Consider the following 22,802-nt stretch of genomic DNA (forward strand, 5'->3'; position numbering starts at 1 on the left):
TGGCCATAGGGCCAAAGGAATGCTTATACTTGTCACAGTTGTGCCATGGGTTGCAAAGGCACCAAACACAGGTCTGATGGAATTTGTTGCTTTGGGGGGAATTGTTAACTTATTCTTTTGAATTCTGAACTTTGCTGAATCTGAAAACTCAGAACATTGCCATATGTGCCATATTACTTTGCATTAATGCTCTTCATCTTTTAACTCATTTGCATCAGCATGCAGTTGCATTAACAGAACAGAATTCTTTTAATTTTCAATCTGCCATACTTAATTCTCATCTTTACAGTCCCTTATTGTGATCTCCATCTTCTTAACAGGTCACTGAGTCAAGGCAGCACAAATTCAAACATGCTGGATGTTCAGGGAGGTGCTCACAAAAAAAAGGCACGCCGTAGCTCTCTGCTTAATGCTAAGAAGCTGTACGAAGATGCCCAAATGGCAAGGAAAGTGAAGCAGTATCTTTCCAGTCTGGATGTAGAAACAGATGAGGAGAAGTTCCAGGTGATGTCATTGCAATGGGAGCCTGCATATGGTACCTGTAAGTATAAGTTTTCACTTACGTGACACTAAACAGCACAACAAAATAGAAATTTGTTGCTCTAGTATTATCCTGAAGTCCCAAGAAAATTAACTTTCACTCACAAAAGTTTACTGACATACCTCAAGCATCATGTGATCATGTTAATCAGATACTGAATTCTCATCCATTCCTGATGATACTCTGTGCAAGAAATGGAGTGATATAGTTCTTTAAAAAGCATTTTGAAGTCTTCTTATAAAAAGCAAAACATTATAGAGGAACCCTTCTCTTTGAGAATGTTCTGATCTTCATCCCTAAATGAAGAGTAAAATAAGTGAAAAATTTCTCTTTCCTAAAAATTTTACAGATAATATTTACCAACTGAAAAAATACAATAAATTTAATTAATATACTGTTAGAGATAATAGGTGTATTATAGGCATCAGTAAATAAAGTAAAACAAGAAAAATTAGACATATTCTAATATTTATAAATAGAAAATATGAACAAAATAGAGCCTATTCTCAATACTGTTTTTTTTTTTAATTAAGTACAAACAATAGAATGTATGTGTCTCTGGGTCAAGGAAATCATGAGTTGTAAAAGCAGAGATCAAAGATGGTAAAATATATTGTGTTTGTTATAACAACAAAATAAAGATGATTGTACTTCCATTATAAGTGAGTATTATCTATCTATATATATGATTAAATATTACACCAGTAGAAATCCCAGTATGATGTATAGAACTTGATTAAATGTTGACAGAATATATGAGGGGGAAGGTTCAGTTTTTCTATTTCTGTGTTCCTAATTGATAGAGGGAAATTGTAATTATCATGGGTTGACCCTGAAATTGATAAATGATATAGTATTTACATAGTAATCGAAAAAGTATGTCAATAGAGTAGAAAAGATAAAATGGAAATACAACCAAGTATTGATTTTAAAATTCAGATTCACAGTGAATTTTAAAATGTAGGGTAATGAGCCATTCAGTAAGTGTTGTTATAAAAACAGTATCTTGAACACTTTTACCAATAGGAAAATGAATGGGTTGTGATGAAAAGAATACCTACTAAAGGATGGAGACAGAGTTTGGGTCTCATTTATTACCATTTGAACAAGTTTCTCTTCATCTTAGATCTCTTGTTTTCCTAATTGTAAAAGTCAAGCAAGTATTGGTACTGTGTTTTATCTCAGATTCTTTCTACATCAAACCTATTAAATTAAGAGAAAGAAATAAAATAATGAAAGCTAACAATTACTGAGCGCTCTCTATATGCTAGCAACCATGCTAACTTTTATAAACCTTGCCATTTACTCCTCCTCACAGCAGTCTGTGAGGTGTCCAGTATTGGGATTGTGCAGCATGTATTACAATGGAAAAAGAACTCACACAGATATCAAAACACTGGAGAATAGTTAAGTACACTGCTTCCTTATCAATACAAAGAATGATATATGGCTGTTAAAAATAATAAATGTATATAGACTTGGAAAGTATCTGGAAAAATTTCTTACCACCTGGTGGGATATCAGGAAGTGTCTGCTATGAGAAAATGGTACATGTCAAAAATAAAGACTGAAAAAGTATATAGAATCTTCAAATTTTATTCATGTTTTAAAGTTCAAAGCCATATACACACTTATTAAATATCTCTGACGCTGCTTTGAATGATCATCAAAATTATTTTTTCCCAAGTAATGCAGTATAGACTTCATCATCTTATGGTTACTGAATGCAATTTATTATTCCTGCTTTTGTCTGATAAAAGGTTGGGGGGTTTTTTCGTTGTTTTTTTTTTTGTTTTTTCTTTTTGCGGTACGCAGGCCTGTCACTGTTGTGGCCTCTCCCGTTGCGGAGCACAGGCTCCAGATGCGCAGGCTCAGCGGCCATGGCTCACGGGCCCAGCCGCTCCGCGGCATGTGGGATCTTCCCAGACCGGGACATGAACCCGCGTCCCCTGCATCGGCAGACGGACTCTCAACCACTGCGCCACCAGGGAAGCCCGAAGTTTGTTTATTTTATCTTTTGTTTTCACTATCTGCTTTTCTTTGTTCCCTAAATATGATTTGGAATATTCAGAAGCATAGAAACCTTTTTTATGCTTTGCTCATTGTTAAAATTTTGAGGCCTAGGGACTTCCCTGATGGTCCAGTGGTTAAGACTCTGTGCTCCCAATGCCAGGGGCCTGGGTTCGATCCCTGGTTAGGGAAGTAGATCCTACATGCATGCCGCAACTAATGCCGCAATGAAGATCCTGCACAAAGATCCTACACACGACAACGAAGATCCCGTGTGCTGCAACTAAGACCCGGCGCAGCCAAATAACTAATTAAAAAAACTTTTTTGACTCCTAGAAAGATCCCACATACCAACTTCTGCATTCTCTCTCTCCTCCCCCCACCACGCGTTCACACACACCTGCGATACCTTTCTCCTCTCACACCCACCTTAGACTTATCTACTTCTTTTTTCATAACACTAAATGGTGTCTCACTACCATTGATTTTAATACTGATTTAAAATGAGAAAACCTGTGGGTCTTTCTTAAACTGAAAGTTAAACTGTTTTGTGAAAATTTAATTCAATTCATGTTGCTTTATTTTAGTTTGAGAGTCTTTGATTTTTATTGCATTATTGATTTTTAAATGTTTAAATAAATTCCAAACCCAAATAATAGTTGATTGCCAAACATTATAGAATTTGGTTCTTCATAATAAGTATATATGTTTGAGTTTTGACACTCTCCTGTGACCTCTTTTTTTATATTCAAAGTAGTCTGTTGATTTTTTTCTTTGTACTATGGCAACTATTAAAATAAGATGTCAATACGGAATTGATTAGTGTTGGGGGGAAAATGTTTCACGGCTCTAACCAAAAGTTGGTAACATCTTGGATTCAGTCAGTTGATGCGCTGCTGCCTATCATCCCCTAGGAGCACTTTGCTTTGACTTTTTGAGATATTCTTACCACCCAAAATATTCTCTAGGTTCTGATAATAAAAGCATAGTAGCTAACTATTGTAGCTGTGCTGGGACAGGTTAAACACTTTTATCTTGGTGTTTAAAACAAAAATATCATGGAGTATTGAGGTTGGACCTGCATTAAAACCACCCTGAATAACTGCCTGAAGAATTAAAATTACTAAAAATACTACCTGAAGGAAGAAGTTTTTTCTTTGGGCTATAGCATTGATTTTATACAGAGGAGGCAGCTTTTTGTTTCTTAAGCCAGAGTTCTTAGTTTTTTGTTTTGTTTTTGTGTTTTGTTTTTTTTGTGGTACACGGGCCTCTCACCGCCGTGGCCTCTCCCGTTGCGGAGCACAGGCCCTGGACACGCAGGCCCAGCGGCCATGGCTCACGGGCCCAGCCGCTCCGCGGCATGTGGGATCCTCCCGGACCGGGGCACGAACCCGTGTCCCCTGCATTGGCAGGCAGACTCCCAACCACTGCGCCACCAGGAAAGCCCAAGAGTTCTTAGTTTTTAATTCTGATGTTCATCTTCAAGTATACTAACCATCTACTTATAAATATCTCTGGTATTCCTATGTGTAGCTGTTGAAATAATTTCACTTACTTATTCAAAAACTACCTGTTAAGCCTCTGTTTTCTATCCATCACTGGACACACAGGGATATAGTAGTGAACAAAGTAAACAGTCCTTACAATCATGTTAGTTATAGCCTTGTGGGGGAAAGAGACATTAATTGATTAATCTCACAGACAATTGTATTGTTACAGTTATCAATGCTGTGAAGGAAGGATACAGGATGCCTTGAGAACATAAAACGGGATCTAATCTAGTAGCTGCAGAGTGTGGGTTATTAGGGAAGCTGGATCATGCAGGGTCTAATAGACCTTGTTTTAGGGATTTGTGTCTTTATCCTGAGAGCAGTGGCAAGTCATCTAAAAGTTTGTGTAGGGCATTTGGAGAAGGAAAGTGGCACGATAGGGCTTCCCTGGTGGCGCAGTGGTTAAGAATCCGCCTGTCAAAGCAGGGGACACGGGTTCGAGCCCTGGTCCGGGAAGATCCCACATGCCACGGAACAACTAAGCACATGCGCCACAACTACTGAGCCTGTACTCTAGAGCCCTCAAGCCACAACTACTGAGCCCGCACGCCACAACCACTGAAGCCCACGTGCCTAGAGCCCATGCTCTGCAACAAGAGAAGCCACCGCAGTGAGAAGCCCATGCACTGCAACGAACAGTAGTCCCCCCAGCTCGCCGCAACTAGAGAAAGCCCACGTGCAGCAATGAAGACCCGGCGTAGCCAAAAATAAGTAAAGTAAATTTTAGAAAGAAAATGGCGTGATCAGATTTTCATGATGGAAGAGTCATTGCACTCTTGTATGGAGAATGACTTGAAGGCATGCTAGAATTGTTACAGTGAGGGGAGTATTTCAGTAGTATAAATGAGAAGATGCTAGCTCTTTGGGTTCCAAGTGCTTCTGGGCTTTGGTGCACACATGGCCAAGTTCAGGAACCACACCATGAAGAGCAAATCCCATACATGGCACAGAAATGGCATCAAGAAACCCTGATCACAAAGCTTTGAACCTCTGAAGGGGGCGGACTCCAAGTTCCTGAGGAACATTAGGTTTGCCAAGAGGCACGACAAGAAGTACCTGAGGAAGATGCTGGCCAAAAACACCAAGGCTATGAGTGTACCTGCCAAGGCTATATAGGCTCTTATAAAGCCCAAGGAGGTCAAGCCCAGATTGCGAAGGGCAGCAGCAGCAGTTGACTTGACTACATCACTCACCCCAGGCTCAGGGAAATGTGCTCATTCCCACATCACCAAGGGTCTCAGCCTCCACTGGCCCGAGGCCAAGGCTCAAATCAGGGCACAGGATGCAGCTGCGACTCTGGCTCTGGCTCCCAAAGGTGGCCTAGGCACCAACAAAGGCTCTTCTGTCGCCAATATGAAGACAGGAGGACTGATGTGACCCCTGGGGTATTGTCTGCATGGGACGGGTGTCATCCTGTGTTATTTGTAGAAATAAACCTGAGGCAGGATCTGTCAAAAAAAAATAATATAGATGAGAGGATGGCCATTAGGATGATCGTGCAGTTGGAGCTAATTAAGTCTATTATCTTAATTTAGGGAGTAAAATTAACTTAATTCTACAAAATTTTTGAAACAACATAATACATGAAATTTTTGTTAGGAAAATTAATCTTTTTTGTGTTAAAAATAGGTGGTTTTAATGAGCCGTGTACTATTGTCAGTGGTAATAACCTTGCCTTAAAAAGTGCAGAATTACGTATTTCTTACTCTCTCCTATTAGTGACCAAGAATCTAAGTGAGAAAAGATCAGTCAAGTCATCAGAAATGTCTCCAGTGCCTGTGAGGTCAGCTGGCCAAGCAGCTAAAGCCTATTTGCATCAGCCCCACAGAGTGAGCCAGGTGCTTCAGGTGCCAGCTGTAAATTTGCACCCCATCAGGAAGAAGGGACAAGCAAAAGACCCTGCCACACTGAGTGAGTATTCACAGTTAATATTGCATTCATTTAATTGAAATTTTCAGGCGAGTTAGAATGGAAAATAATTACAAATATATAAATGCTTTGGAGATCAGCTATTGTTTTTGTAATATATTCAGCACTCATGAGTCAAAAAATGCTTCATTTTGCCTATAGGTGCCTAATGCTTCATTTTGCTCTATTCAGTGACTGCATGCATATTTTAAATATTGATATTGGAATTCCTATAATCATATCAGCCAGAAACGTACAGCAGTATATTTGGGTACCAAGGGCTTACTGCATTTAGTGGTGCATTTACTCAATTATCTAATGCAGATGCAGCCTATGAAATTGCTGCATCTAAAAATAACGAAATTGCTTCTTTCTAAAAAAGACGGTTTGTTGGTTTTTCATTAATGACCACTTCTGAAAACCTAGCTTGGGGACAAGAAGCAAGTGTAAAATATATAAGTATAGACCATGCTTTTTTCCCTCTGTTAGGCCATGTAGATGTTGTCCAAATTACTTTCATTTGTTGTTTTAATAGTATCACTATTTTAGCTTTCAAATGGGAAGCTAGATTAGATTTGGTCCCTAACATTATTTAGTTCATGCATTATACATAGGACATATTCAGTAGAACTTTGTGAATTTAATTTGATATTGTTTTGAAATCCAAAGTTGAATAAGAAATGCCCTTTCCTTTGCCAGTTTTTCAGTCTGGTGTTACAGACGTTCACACAAACAGATAACATGTATGTGTTCACTATTATGCCAGGAGCATGTACATAACATATAAAAGAACAAAAGAGGGAGAGCTTTTAGGGTAGACAGAAGTAAGATAGTGCTCCAGAGAAGGCCTTTTGGAGATAACACCTAAGCAGAGTCTTAAAGGTTGATAAGGAAGGAGGTAATTAGGCAAAAATTCCAGAGAAGTTGCTTCAGGCAGAAGAAGAATTTGATATCTACAAGGAGCTACAGGCAGTTTGCTGCCTCTGAGGACAAAGCTGTAGAGTGTTGAGAGACAATAATAATTAATGCTAACACTTATGGAGCACTTACTGAATGCCAGACACGGTTCTAAGTGTTTTACTAACTTTATATATTATGTTCATTTAATCTTCATAATAAACCTAAAGATAGATAATACTCTCATTCTACATAGGAACCATAGAATGTCTAAGTAACTTATACACCACGAGTAAGAGATGGAGCTGGGAGTTGAGCCCAGGTTACCTGGCTCAAAATCCTTACTTTTAACACAGTACTAAACAGTGTCCCAGGATGAAGAGAAGTGAAGTTACAGACATGCCAAAATTATAACATGACATGCTAGAGGAAAGTTGTCAGTGGGTAGCTGTTAAAGCAGTTTGAGCAAGGCAAGATTATGGTCTAGTTTATGTTGGAGGAGGTCTGTAGTAGGAAGGGCTGTGAGATTGGAGATAGGGAGCCTTAGTGGAAAGCTGATGTAGCAACGGGAAGTTGCCTAGAGCCTGATCTAGTTTGGTGTCTGTGGAAATGAGTAGAGAATTGGATGCAAAATGGGTGAAGTTGATTTTGTGGTAGGAGTGAGACATGGGACAAGTCTAGCTCTGATTTCTTACTTGGATGTCATCACTTGAGAGGCAGTGTTATTTGTACCAGGTAGCCCTCTTTCCTCTTGCTCTAATGTGACTATTATTTATGTGATAAATATATTTATATTAAAATGGCACTTAATTAAGAGTAGTGTTTGTATACTGTGTTTTAAATTTTTTCAGTATCAAAGGGCTGCTTGTTAGTATGCTGAGTACTCATCAAAGTTGGGCTTACTTTACTGGTTAAAAACAGTGTCAATACCTCTTTGACATTTTTTCGAGAGGATGTATGTAAAAATACCAGGGTATTTGAAAGCATTGCTAAGTTTGACCTATGCTAAAAAGGACCAGCTATTGGACAAGAGTGATGATAGAACTTTGCAGGAATGTTTCCAGTGGGCTCCATACTATTTTTCTATAAATTCATGATTCTTTCTGTTGTCTACTTATCTCCTGTAGTGTGAATTTAGTGCTCTTGAAAAGGGCTGGACTGGCAGCCCTGCAGCTTCTGTATACCCACAGCACAGATGCACCACAGGTAGTGACAGTGCCAACATCCCTACACTGCCCCTGCCACATGCCTCGCCCTGACTTGGAGAGGCCACCTCTGGGGGGGGAAGAGTTTGAATCCATGCCTTCTCTATTAAGATTTCCAATAAGTGTGTCAGTTGTGGGACACGGTACTCAGACTGTTAAATCAATATCCCTTATGCCACAAAACAAACAAAAAGCTGTTATAATCTGATCTGCGCTGACTGGCTGAATGTGAACAAATATCCTGGAGGTGAGAATCTCTGTATGCCATTACCCAGTCATTTAGTCCCCATTTGTCATGTATACATTTCAGTTAACTACACTAGCCATTGTGCATCATGACTTTAGTTATATAGTAATTTAGGCAACTGCAGACATTTTAATTGTGAAGTGATACTTATTTGCTTCTTTGATTTTATTTTTAGGTACAAGTTTACCTCAGAAAATTTTAGGAACAACTGAAGAAATAAGTGGTAAGAAACATACAGAAGACACTATTTCTATGGCATCATCCTTACATTCTAGTCCTCCTGCGTCTCCTCAAGGTTCCCCTCGCAAAGGTAAGATAAAATAGTTCAAACTAGTTCTTGTTACACCAAACAACATTACATGGCACATATTTTGCTTTTGGTCTATGGTAATAATAGAAAATGTGAAGAAAAGTGTAACTGGTAATACTTCCTGAATTTTCATGTTTTGGATTGTGTTATTTATATGGTTTTCAGGTGTTATGCATCATGGAGTTAGGACTCCTGCATTCAAAGTGTGGTCCTTCTTTGGTGGAGGACAAGTATAGATAAGAATGAAGGCAGAACTCACAGTTGTTTTGGTCTGTGCAAATTCTTGATGTTATTCAAATTACCAGTTAATTCAAACAGTTCTATGGAGTATTTTAAAATAAGAGTGTCTACAAGAAATTGTTTTTAACCAACTACAAGATTTAGGAAATGAAACAGATATTTAGGATGATACATTCCTTTCTTTAGTAATGGAATGTTACTACCTTTTATTAATCAGGATTTATAATAACCTATACAGCATCCTTGTGGATTTTTACATTTATGCTAATGTAGAACCTTTTGAATTAAAAAATCTGAAATTGCTCTTCTTTATTTATCTATGTTTTCCTAATTCAGACTGAAGCTTTTCTTTTTTTGACTAGCCTGGGTAATATGCATATAAGATGCCATTTCATGTCAGCTGCAAATGTAGCATTCTAAATAATGTGTGTGTTTCTTACATTGGCCCTCCACATTCCCCGTGTACCCTGGCAAAAAAGACTCCTTAGTCATGGCATTTCACAGATGTAAAAAAGTTACATCCTTGAATAAACGCAGTACAGAATGGTACATGGTCAGAGAGAAGCAAGTTAAGTTAATGAATTCTAGCAGGAAGGAGAAGCTTCCAGAGCTTTCCTCAGTTCCTGTGTTCTAAGTTTCCCTCACTTCTGAAGGTTCTTTTTTATTTTTGCTGACTATGTGACAGCAGAGTGGTACAGTGATGCCAGGCCTTTGTTTGAATCGTGACTCTGTCCCTGGTGACGGCTGTGTTATTACAAGCAACTGATTTATATAAGGTCAGGTCTCCTGTCTATAAGATGGGTTAGGGACCACCTATTTTAGGACCTTATTTAAGGATTAAATGAAATAATATCTGTAACACTTGAGACGTGGTGAGTGTTTAGTAAATCGGAGTTTCTCTTCTTCCCTGCTGCCACTCCAGGGCAGTATAACTCCATTACTGACCCTCTTCACTTAGCTGAGACTGGCTAGAATTTTCATTCAGGTTTTACTAAGAAAAGCTTAGTAAAAATCGAATAGGACATATAAAAGTATACATAATAGATCTGTTTGTAAAACACAGGTTTCCGTTCCTGTTGTATACAGCTCATGTATGATTTGGTAAGGCACACAGATATCTTTCATCTCTTTACTATGTATGTATCCTATCCAGAGTACCCTTTATCAGGTCCCAAGGATTGGGGCTGGGAACAGTGCCTATTCACACAGATGGTCCAGATGAACAATGTCCATACGCCCTTAATGCTCTTTCAGGAACATCTTTACACCCTCCAGAGGTCCCATTATAGACAGTTCTCTAACCAAGAAACTAGTTGAATTGGATTTGGTGTTTTATGGGTCATTGTGACTTGTGGGAAGAGGTGTTAGGAACAGGAATTTCCCCATTGCTCTTATTCCAAACAAATGCATTTTAACCACTGGAATAGAGAAGTCTTTTTTTCAGTATGTGACCAACAGTTGACCATGATGTTCATAGGTTTGTGAGCCTGTCATAGTCATGTTTTGAATCCTTAGAAATCTGACAAAATTCTTTTCTTTAAAACTATTTCTGCTTGTTTATTTCCATAGACAGGTTTTTGCCAGTGGTCCGTGATTGAACAAAAATGTCATTAAACTAAGAGTATGTTATTAGAATCTGTTTCTAGTTCTTGCTATACTTTGGAATAGTTCTTTGTTTTCTAACAGTTAAGAAGATAAGCCTACGTTCGTGATTTTTAAAAGGAGAATTTAAACAAGAAAGAACTGAAAAAGTGAGACATCAAGAGGCCTTAACCTTTATCTTCCCCAGTGCTTCAGGCAGGCAACTTCTCTGCGTTGTAGAGAAAATAGAATCAGAAATTGTGCTTTATAAATACATCTATTGTATATACTATTTATATGTCCTATCTGATTTTTGCTAAGCTTTTTCTTAGTAGAATCTACCTGAAAATTCTAGACATAGTTACTTTGAGAAATAATTCTGGTTATTTGCTACTCTTGTCATATTTTGGCTTATGATTTTACCAGCTTGGGTTACTTTCAGCAATTTTTTATTACCAGCTTATTCTGATCAAGGTAACCTTTCTCCTGTGTTCTGTCTTGTTTATGCTATATAGTAGAGTCTCCATGCATTAAAAAATATGTTGCTAGATTTCAATTTTTCAGATATTGTCAAGATGTTAGAATTTTTTAATAGTGAAATGTTATAAAACCAGGCTAATTGTGATTCATTGGAAAGAATTAATTGACCATGACAGGGTTTTTGCATCTCTCCCTCCAGTTGGCAGTATCATATCTGATCACAGCATCCTGCTGCGCCTCTCAGGGTCTTCCTCATCCCCTCCCCGTGAGTCCAGCACCAAGATCAGTGGCCACAGCTGCCCCGGAATAGGTGGGGTTTACTTGCAAAAGAAAATCCAACAGATTACCAGGAGCACAGCCAAAAGAACAGACAGGACCGAGAAGGCCACTGAGGAGAATAGAGACAGGACAAGTTGTGAGACCACAGCCAGAAAAAGAATGACATCCCCGTTTAGAAGATTTAGGGAAAGAACTCTTTCAAGGGAGAGACTAGCCAACAGCAAAAAAGAGGACGCAGATCTCAATCAAGCTACAGAAAGCTGTGAGAAAGTGAAGGATGTTGGAAGCAACATCAAAGATGAGAAAGGGAATGACATCTTCAATTCAAATAGCCGAGGCAACAGTAACACTTTAAACTGCTTCTATACGCGATTCAAGTCTAAAAGGAGAAAGACACTCTGATGAAGTTCCTTACTTTATTTTAGTGTGAAATTTGTTTTCATTTATTAATGTAAATGTAGCTTAAATTAAGTCATTTGTCAAATAAGGCTCAGACAGACAACTTACTAAAATACTATTTATGAGCATTTTATGATTAGTGTTACAGGTCCTCCAACAACAAAATCATATCCGTTTAAAGTGCCTTATTTGTACATATGTTATTTTGCTAATGTTAGTAAACTTAATTACTCTTGTTTTCTGTAGTTGGCTTTATTTCCTGCTGGTAGCAGTTGGGTCTGTGAGTGCAATAAGTAGAGGAGGCTTTTTAGGAACCAGTGTTTACTTTTACATTAAATCCCCCAGTAACAATCTGATCAGAACCTTTGCCTTAGATAATTGTGTTGCTATTTTATTATTGCAACTACTTTACAAGCTAAAGTGAAATGTTTGGAAGGCAAGAAACTATCTTGTCCACATAAATTTTTTATATCATTCACTTTTCATATATACTCTGATCAGAGGAGGGAGGAGATAGTCTAACATAGCAGGTTCAAAAACATCTGGGAAACTTGTTAAAAACTTACTGTGTCCCACTGCAGACCTTGTAAGTTTGAATTGCCAGAAATAGGCCCAAGAATGTGTATTTTAATAAGCCTTCCAGGTAATTCTTAGAGTTAATTATATTTGACAAGTACTGATCTAACAGACGTAAGAATGAAATTATTTTTAAAACAGTAAAGCAAGTCTATCCCCCAGGATAAAAGAACAATGACTTTTTCTTTTGAGGAGGAATTTTTGAATTTTTTTTTAGTTTATTTACCACATCCATTTTCTTGGTCCTCTTGAAAATTGACTGATCACTTCATGAAGGGCACTGAGAAATAGCAGTGATCCCAAGATCAGAGAACTGGGGTAGGAGTCAAGAGACTGACTTTCCTTGGCTTGTCCTGTGCCTGGCACAAAAGCCAAATGCAGATCACACATTTTCTGGGTCTTAATTTTTGTTTTTGAAATAGTTAATGACACTAATTAATAAAGTTATTATTCAACAGTTTTTTTGTAATAACTTGAGCTATATGTGAGTCTAAAGCCTATAGTTCTTCTTGAGATTTCTAGGAATGGACCCAAAGGTCATGCACCTAATCAACCTCATTCTTCTCTCAGTGAACAAGAAGATAATTGTTTACTTCTTTGAGACCTACTCCTTGCTGGGATTACTACAGCATTTTCTTTATTTCTCAACAAAAGAAGTTTGGTTACTTTTCTAACAGTTACCCAAACAGACGATTGTGTACATTAACTATCATGCTGCAGATTTGTTTTTGGAAACTTCCACCTTACTCCATCTCTACCCCTTCATTCCAGAGAATGCTAAAGAAAATCTCTCTAGCTATATCTGCTGTGCAGTAAGTCATAGAGCAATTTAAAACAGGTAGATGCTGGGTTTTTTCATGTTACATTCTTGTAAATCTGTCAGTTCAGCTGTTTAATGTAATGTTCTGCTAAATTGGTGAAGAAAAAGGAAACTAGGTATAAGAGTAAGTCCAAATCTAAAACAATTTATTTAAAAATACTAAAACAATGGCTTTTAACTTGAGGCAAGACTTCTTAGGTGACAGAAGCAAAATATCTAGGGTATTTGCAGTTTGAAAAAACAAAAATAAAATTCTTTCCCTTGAGTCCTGACTCCCCTTACCTACCCCTGCCTCGAGGTGGTGTTTTGGACACTCAGGTCAGGCCTTGAAATATTTATATTAATCAAAGGGGAGGGGACATAGGGTTAAAAAGAAGTTGAGAAGTTCAAGTTTAATGTTTTGTAATATATTTAATGCCTCTTGTTTTATTAAATGCTTGTAGCTATGTGAGAGCCTGGGGCAGATTTACCTTTGAACTAGTTTTCTCAGTAATACTGGGTTTTGGCTTTCTATTTCTTGAATTTGGAATTAGATTGGTGCCGTGTGGGTAGGTAGGTGAATGGATATGTAAAGGAACATGTACAGAAAATTGGCACCATTACATCTACATAGATGGAAATTGACATTGATACTCACTTTATGTTTTGTTCTTTTTATATTTTTCTTTGTCCTCTCCCTGACCCTCCCCACTCCCGTTCCTTTGTTTTGTAGTTTGATCAGTTGTCTTCTCTCATTCAGGTTATACACTTATACCATCAGCTAAATCTGACAACTTGTCTGACTCCAGCCATAGTGAGATTTCTTCACGGTCCAGCATTGTGAGCAATTGCTCTGTTGACTCCATGTCTGCAGCTCTACAGGATGAACGGTGTTCCTCCCAGGCTGTGGCAGTCCCTGAATCCACTGGAGCATTTGAAAAGACAGAGCACTCCTCAGGGATAGGAGACCATAGTCAGCCTGGCCCTGGGTAAACATCCTTGCCTGTGTTCACATGACAAAACCCAAGCTGAGTGGCCACTGCAAGCAGTGCTCCCTAATTTAAACGTAAAACCACCCCCACCAAAGGAGTAGTTGAAAGAACAGGAGAACCAAGCATGTATTCTCTATACTGAATGTGCAAATAAGTGCTATTTTGAAAGATATATGGGTGCTCATTTTTTAAGTGTTACTGGATTCAAGTAACTTACATCATGTATCTTTTCGATCAATAAGAACTCAAAGTGAAGGTGCTATTGGTAGGTGGGAAGTAGTTCTTGCATTCTAGCTATAAGGTTAGAGATTGCTCAAAAAGAGTGTGTAATGGGAAGTACCCTCAGTGCTGTACACGTTGTAGACAGATTGGGAGAGTAGGACTAGTCCTTGATCCTTACTCTCTCAAAGTATGATTTGGAGAATAAGAATTATCAACTAGCAAAAAGTCAATTAAAAAAAAGTTAACTCCAAATTTCTATTTAGAATCAGACAAAATGGAAATCTTCAGAAAGCACTGAGAAAGTTGATTCTAAACTGATACTGTTAAATCTGGTACACTTTAATATGAAAAATTTAAGATATAGTGAAGTATTATCACCATACTTGTAAGGGTTTCTAAACTATGGTTCTCTAGACCAGGAGTCAACAAACTTTTTCTGTAAAAGTTAGATAGTAAATATTGTAGTCATAGCTGACTGTAAGCTCTCTGTTGCAATTGCTCAACCCTGCTATTGTTGCATCAAAACAGCCTTAGACAATTTGTAAACAAATGGGCATGCTGTGTCCCAATAAAACTTTATTTACAAAAACAGGTAGAGGGCTGGATTTGCCCTTGGGCTCTAGTTTGCTGATCCCTGCTCTGTATGCTCTGTACTATAAATCAGGGAGTCACAAACCTTTTGGGGGGTGGGCAGGTAAAGGCCCATTTAAAGGAGTACATATTTTAGGCTTTGCAGGCTGTATATGGTCTCTGTCTCAAAATCTTTGGAGTATTTTGTTCCATTTTGTTTAAACCCTTTAAAACGTAAAAACCGTGCTTTGCTCAAGACCATAAAAAAACAGGCTGTTCGCTTGATTTGGTCCATGAAACTAAGTTTGAGAACCCTTGCTATAAATGATAGAATTCATTTAGTAGTAGGTAATTGGGGAAGTTGCTGTTTCCTTGGTACCTCAGAGACACTGAAAAATAAAACATGGTTTCTGTAATTGAGGATTCTTAATTCTGTGTACATGGAGAGAATCTAGTGTTGCATTATGTTGACCAAGAATGAAAATGTATACTTAATTTTATTCATTTCAAACCTCATCCTTCATAATAATTCAAGAAAAATTCTGAGGAAGCCTTTTAAGTATTTGAGTTTCTTCAGTGTATGTTTCGAGCTAAGTATTAACATTAATGCCAGTACAAGTTTAGTGATGATTGATTACAGTGTCATTTTTTTCCAGAAGGTTATGTTGGCATTAAACACTTGTGATGCATGTTCTATAGTCTCTTGTAGGCAGTAATACTTGCAATGGACTGAAGAAATTGTTTCCATTAAGCCAGTAAATTACTTTTAATTGTGTATCTCCAATTTTAGGTGGACACTCTCAAAGCCATCACTAATCAAGAATTTAGCTGTCTCATCTTCTGTGAGCAATGATGAGATTTCTCACGAGCATATTATTATAGAAGCAGCTGATAGTGGTCGTGGAAGTTGGACTTCCTGTTCAAGCAGCTCCCATGACAACTTCCAAAGCCTTCCAAACCCAAAAGGCTGGGATTTTTTGAACTCTTATCGACATACCCATTTGGATGGTCCCATAGCTGAAGCTGAACCCACTGACTGTGAGCCCTGTACCTGTCCTAAAGTCTGCTCTCGAACTTGTGGTCAGTGTAAAGGAAGCCTAGAGACTAATCAGATGAGGCAGAGTTGGGCTTCCTCTAGTTCTCTGTCTGATACATACGAACCAAACTATGGGACAGTTAAACGGAGAGTGTTGGAGAGCACCCCAGCTGAGTCATCTGAAGGCTTGGACCACAAGGACAGCATCGACCCCGTTTATAAAACTGTTACTTCGAGTACAGAAAAGGGCTTGATTGGTAAGTTGTGTGTTCTTTGTCATATCTGTGGCATTTAGAATTTAAGTGGTAAAGTGACCTTGGCCCAGAATTTTATTCTTGGAAAATTCCCTTCTCTAATCTCCCTTTCCTCCCTCCACATGCAAATTATTTTCAAAAAGTTCATGATTTCTCAAGAACTTTGGGGCAGATATTCAAGCCATTTAAAATGAAAAAGCTGACATGCAGGAATTTAATAAGGGGGACAGGTTTATATGTCTTGTTTTGCTTTTGAGATCTTTTTGGTTTTATTAAGAAAATATTATTGCATTACTGTGCAGTAGTAATAAAGGGATTATTCTCTTTGCCACCTCATAAATTGTTTGGACCCTAGTTGCTTTTTGCATACATGGTAGAAACTTTGAATCTGACACTACTTTTAGGTAGTACAAGTGGTGGAAAAAGTGTGATAAAGAAGTCCAAAACAGGGACTTCCCTGGCAGTCCAGTGGTTAAGACTCTGCGCTTCCACTGCAGGGGGGGCATGGGTTTGATCCCTGGTCAGGGAACTAAGATCCCACATGCTACGTGATGCAGCCAAAAAAAAAAAAAAAGACCCAAACATTTTTCATTATACCCTCCTAGCACATATCATGGGTGTGCCAGCTTCTGTTTGTGGATTCCGTTCTAACCATGCACAGCTTTCTTGGTGTATTCTTTTAGTATTTGGCCGTCAAATACATTTTTTTTTCCTTATTCTTGAGTTTATATAAGTACTTAGATATAATAGCACCTGTGGGTTTTTTTTTCATGTGGAGTGACTGTACTTTGAGTCAATATTATCATAATCAACTCTTTATACTATATTCGTGATGTCAATTTAAACTACTAAACATATGAAAGACACGTGCTTTTTTTAGCATATTTTTTACTTGTCAAATTTCATTATAGGTTGGATTTTTTAGTTCATTTTTATCCAAGGATTTTTTATTAAAGCCTTTTAGGTAACTGTTATATGGATATACAAGCACGTGTGTGCAAGGGTGTAAAATCTTTCTCTTCTTATCCATTTGGGAAAATAGATTAAAAAATTTTTTTTTGTTCATTTCTAGATGACTCTGGGCAAATCACTTAACATTCTTCATTCTTGTCTTCTTTTCACAACCTCTCCACCCCCTCCCCACTCCATTCTCCTCAGATGGGAATGGAAATCCTTTCTGACCTTGATACTACATGCAGATTTTACTGGTAGAGTTGTAGAAATTTCAATATGGGCAAACTTGATTCTCTAAGGGGAGAATTTAATGATCCTTTTAAATTTATTCTTCTTGTATATAGATAGTGTTTGTATTTTAAAAGTTGCTTACATGATCAAGATACTCAGAGCCATTTGTCCTGTGAGTCTTGTGGATTGGTCTTAATTTCATGGAACTTCCTTTTTAACTTATTTCTGATGTTTTTTTGAAGCTTTGCCTTAGACCCAGGGTGTACAAACTTAGGGCAAAAGATTTTAAGTCACCATTATTTTTAATGTCCACTGAAAATCAGAGAAACTTAATTTAAGGTGGATTTCCTAAAATTATGGCTTTTCTTCTCACTTAATCACAGAGCAGAGGTTAGGAATAAGGTCCTTGAAGGAATTAGTTCCTCTTTAAAGTTGTTTATATGCCAGCACTGACGTGAAATAGCCCTTAAGTAGAGGGCCTAAATGTCATTTCTATGAAAATCCCCCCATTTAATAGAGTATAGATGTTCAGGGTGAATTCTTAAATGTCTCTGACTCATTCACCTTTGGGGCTGGTATTCCTTGAGGAATTTGTCACACACTTCTGTGATTTGTGGTCTGACCTGTGAAAGGAGGAAGCTTGTCATCAATGTCATCTCCTTCAACTGTCTCATTCTATTTAATGTTTGTAAAACCCAATGTAATTTATGTATTTTAAAAACAAGTTTAAATATCAAGTTTATTAAGCTTATTAAAAGTGTTTTTAACCTGCTGCCATTGTGTTCAGATATATTCACTGTGTCCCTTTTTAAGTTCTATTTTGTCATTGTAATAAGTTTCAGTATGTTTTTTTTTCATTTCTTATATTTTTCATTAACATTTCCATTGCTTATTTTTCATGCCAGTGTACTGTGTCACCTCACCCAAGAAGGAGGATAGGTATAGGGAGCCACCTCCCACTCCTCCAGGATACATGGGGATTTCTTTAGCAGACCTAAAGGAAGGACCCCACCTACACCTAAAACCTCCAGATTATAGTGTGGCAGTGCAGAGGTCAAAGATGATGCATAACAGCCTCTCTAGACTGCCACCAGCTTCTCTCAGTAGCAACCCTGTGGCCTGTGTTCCATCGAAGATCGTAACTCAGCCTCAGAGGCATAATTTGCAGCCATCCCATCCTAAACTAGCAGATGTGACTGACGCAGATAGCGAAGCAGATGGTATGTTGACAAACTACCTTAATGGCTCTTAAATGAATTGCTAAACACATTGAATGGTCTTTGCTCTGGTATTTCACATAATCAGAAATGTTTTCTTTAACTGCTTTAGAAATCTCTGTTAAAAAAGAAATGACTACATACGATGGTGTGTTTTTTGTAAATGGAGAGGGCAACCTGATTGTATTTAATAGCAGCTCAGCGTAAAAGGATAATTTTAAGAGGAGGCACTTGACATTGGTAGAGTTGTGTTTTACACTAATGCATGGACACTTGAAACTCCAAGTATCAAAATGTCAAATTATCTGAAATCATGCTGTTTGATAGAGTTCCTCTTATTAGCAGAACTCTTGACCAACTTTGCAATTTTGGCAATAAATGAATTTTATCTTTCTAAACAATCTAGTAATAAAGTGGTTAAAAAGCAGTTCTGAATTCCAGTTGATTGTCAGCCTTCATTGTGATCAGAAGTCAAAAATGTCATTACAATAAAATCTGGCCTTTGATGGGATATTTGAGAGGATTTCTTTGTTGAAATTGACTAATTTTTTAAACAGATAACTAGATTGTTAGTTGATCTTCATTAATATGCTGACCTACCACTTAACTGTGTTTCTTTTATTTTCAGAAAATGAACAGGTTTCAGCAGTGTAGCCTTTGGATTGACCTGATTGAAGTCTACTGAAAGTCACGGAGGAAGGAGTGGGCAGAACCAACTCACAATTCTGCAGGCCGTTGCCAACAAATAGCTCGCTGCTCCTGCTGCTAACCCAGAGGTTTTAATCCCTGTACTCTGAGCAATGAGATAGCCCTGAATCATGCTTCCTTTCATTTAATCCCTGCAGATGCATAGTTTCCTCAGCTATGGATGTTGTGCCTGGATACCAGTCTTCGCTTTGCACACCAGACCTGCCTTGGGACCACAGTTACTAGAACAAATTCAAACTCGAGTCCTCCCCATATATATCACTATAGATTTTCCTTTAACATGTTATTTTTAAGATAGTAGTAGTGGTAGTATTTTGAAGGCATAGCTTGGGTTAACAGACAAATTCAGAATGTCTGCCAATACCAAGGATATTTTTATGTATTTGAAAAGTAACTTATTATTTGAAGTTTTGTGGTTTTGTTTGTATTTGGGAGCTCTTGTTAATTGATGTTCATGTTTGAGGCCATAAAACTGTCTCTGATCTGACCAAACTGAAGCCATCTTTACAGGATGATATGTTTGATCTATACAGAGATGTAACCATCTATAGCACCAACGAAACGTGGGGTCTCAGTTTGAGTGGAACAGGAATCCCTTTGCTGTTGAGGTGTTAGGAAGGAGAATACTGCCATCTGCTGGTCAGGATTTGGAAAGCCAAATGAAGCTACCACAGGGTCCTAGCAGTCTCTTGGGAAAAGGAAGGGGTATGATGGGGTGTGTAGCAACCCTAATTTCCAAAGAATGAAATGTTTATCTTACATAACATGTATACCAACTTAAGTGAAAGTCCTTCTCTGTCTAACTGTAGCTATAAGTATAAATCCAGTAAATAGAGAATGAGTTCTAGACAGTTCTACTCTGTAGAAACCCATACCTAAAATTTTTCACAACTCAAATATGGAGTTTTTTTAAAGGACATGTTATCTTTGGCAGTATAGTCATGAAGATCAATTTAGCTTTATGCGGTGTTCTGCAGCACCCACCACCCAACCCCCATCTTACAGCACAAGGCTGTTTTTAATCTTCATAAACCCTGCAGCTCCCAGTTGCCTGCAGGTAAAGCTCATTAGCACACCAAGGTCTATAATTGGTTGAAAATTTTGTGGGGGAAAGAGGAGCTAGAATTATGGAAGTGATTATTTCTTGGTTTTCACTTTAGGCCTTGAGAGGAAAGAGACATATATATTTAACAGCCTGTTGGGCGTGGCACTCTTAAGTATTTAATTAAAATTTCATTGACTATTTACTGGATGAGGTAGACTTTCCGCATTTAAAAAAGATTAAGTATGATGTTTTCTACATCTTAAGTTTAAATTTTTTCATTCGTTTTTTAGTGTAAAGGCAAGTGAAAGGTTAATAAACTTCTGTGACTACCAAAAAAAAAAAAAAGCCAAAGCCATTAATGTGTACTACCCAAATCAACTTGGAGCCAAAAATAGGTTTACTTCTGAATGGTTATCCATATGTGAATTTATAGGATTTAGTTGGCTTATTACTTCCTTTTGAAAAGTTCTCATTTTTTCCTAGCTCTCTCTTCCTTCTCTCTATCATCCTCCTATTTCCTTCATTTTAAAATCATAAATCAGTGCCAACTGGTAAATGGCAGTAGTCCATCTTTTCTATCAAAATGATAATTTCTTCATTTTAGGAAAAATAGCATGTCTGAAAAATTCCCATGGGCAAAAAACTGTAAATACGAAACTTAAGCCTTAGAAATTAACCCCAGGTATGTTAGAATGAGGCTAGTTGGCTCCATAGCTTTCTTGGCCCATTGAAATGGAAAGTAACCTGGATCAAAAATCCTGGTTTGAAAGTCACACTGTAAAGGTTTGATCTATAAACAGTGGTCCTGTGATCATAAATTTTTCTTTCACTGATTTAGACAATATTATTTTCATGTCCAGAGCAAAACAAAGTGAAAGATATTTTTGCTACAACCATCTTTTTATCCAGTTTGGGTATTTATTCTCACCATTTTATATCCACTCCCCGGAAAAATGTGCTGTTTGCACAGTATCTGTTTTTTTAGCAGGTCTTTCAAACCAGATGGGAGCCTTCTCCATCGTTGTCCTCAATGTTGTGGATAATATCTTGCACAGAGAGTCAGAGGCTTGTGGTTTTGGACTTGCATCCTGTAGCTGCCTTTGTTTCCTGTAGCTTGAAATGTGAGTGTTTGGATCAGCTGATCACATTGATCAAGAACTAAAGCCAAATGCTTTCTAGTTTGATATGTATTTATCCCTTAAAAAATCGTGGCGTTTTGATCTTTATATTCTAATTTACGGTACATTCCTGCCTTCTCTTAGTTTGTCACTTGACTAGAACAAGAGAAGCCTTAACCTATACTTGCTCCAATTCAAAATGCCCGTTTGTTTTTATTTTATAAATTTATAAGTATACTGAAGAGATCTATGCCCTCATTGTACCACAACTCTGAATCTGCCAGGGCTATTGAAGCAGTAAATCCTCACTGCAAACTTTTGCCAAATAATAAGTTTCAACAAAAAAATCTCTGCATAATGAAAGATTTGGAGAATTAGTAAATCCAGTATATACTTCCATAAAGGTTTATTGTAATTTAATAGAGTCTTACTTTCTCCAAATGGTTACTTGCAGTATGATATTTGGGGAGAAAAAGCCTTTAAATGGTTTTTCATGAGGGTGATGTCACATTGTCATCATCTGCATAACCACCTTGAGAATCTCTCCTAGGCTTGAAATGTGACAGTAATCATGGAGATATCCAAGAACAATTCTAATTTTTATAAAGTGTTTTCTCCCCTTTAAAAAGAAGGGGAGAAAGGGTTTCCTTGTATATTTAAGACTCTGATTATTATTTTGATACATACATTTCTAAAAAATGTGATATTAAAGTAGATGTATCCCTTTAGTATTACCGTAAATGTGATATAGCAAAGGGATAAATCTTCAAAACAGTGTCACAGTACATTTTCAAATTTAAACTTGAACCCCAGTTCATCTTTAATTTCTGTTGTGCTTTTTCAAGGCTTCTTTACTTTTGATACACAGAATACAGTTGTACTTAACCTTTTAAAATTGAAACGTGAGCTGATCAGCAAAGGACAAAAACAAAACTGCACAGTCATAATAATCAAATAGCAATTATACTGCACAATTCAGTGATTGTAAAGTGTCCTGTAACAAGCAATGTTTGTCTCCTATTTTTTGATACCTCTTAAACTTATGTCTTTTAGAAAGACAGTGCCTCTGTATGCTTTTTGTATTTTTATTGAGTGTAAATATTTGTTATATTTTTGGTTAAGAGAATGTAAAAGTACCATTTACTATTACCATATCTACTAATACATTGGTGGAATCAATAAAGAATCTAATTAACCTTCTCTGCACTTTATGGCTAATGTATGGGAGCAGGTTATATACCCAGTCATTCAAGAGGACCAGTCTGGGACCTGCATTGGTGTGAAGGCATTTTTTGTTTTAAGTCTCCAGAGAAATTGGAATTGTCCAATTATGGTTGACATTATGGTATCTGTGAAACACCTAGCTATTGTTTTGTTTAGTTTTTTAAAAGTGTATTCGACTACAAACCAAGTTTAACAGTGGCTTAAACCCT

The 22,802-nt window shown here is 37.4% G+C and overlaps 1 protein-coding gene across 10 annotated transcripts in view; it reads left to right on the forward strand.

Moving 5' to 3' along the window:
- The window catches only part of RAPGEF6 (Rap guanine nucleotide exchange factor 6), a 220,023-nt gene extending 197,454 nt beyond the window's left edge, over nucleotides 1-22,569 (forward strand). For 7 of the 10 annotated variants that reach the window (XM_033405846.2, XM_004279876.4, XM_033405844.2 and 4 more), the window contains 7 exons: nucleotides 321-541; nucleotides 5,821-6,012; nucleotides 8,534-8,668; nucleotides 13,783-14,011; nucleotides 15,597-16,099; nucleotides 18,187-18,501; nucleotides 19,127-22,569. In XM_033405846.2, the coding sequence (XP_033261737.1) occupies nucleotides 321-541; nucleotides 5,821-6,012; nucleotides 8,534-8,668; nucleotides 13,783-14,011; nucleotides 15,597-16,099; nucleotides 18,187-18,501; nucleotides 19,127-19,152 (1,621 nt within the window). In that variant the 3' untranslated portion in view covers nucleotides 19,153-22,569. Of the gene's footprint in view, nucleotides 1-320; nucleotides 542-5,820; nucleotides 6,013-8,533; nucleotides 8,669-11,168; nucleotides 12,750-13,782; nucleotides 14,012-15,596; nucleotides 16,100-18,186; nucleotides 18,502-19,126 lie in introns of those variants that run through there. The other 3 variants (XM_004279880.4, XM_033405852.2, XM_033405853.2) reach the window with 3 other exon arrangements.
- Nucleotides 22,570-22,802: the final 233 nt, after the last annotated feature.

This window comes from Orcinus orca, chromosome 3 (genome assembly GCF_937001465.1).
Source record: "Orcinus orca chromosome 3, mOrcOrc1.1, whole genome shotgun sequence".
In the NCBI taxonomy this organism is placed as follows: domain Eukaryota; kingdom Metazoa; phylum Chordata; class Mammalia; order Artiodactyla; family Delphinidae; genus Orcinus; species Orcinus orca.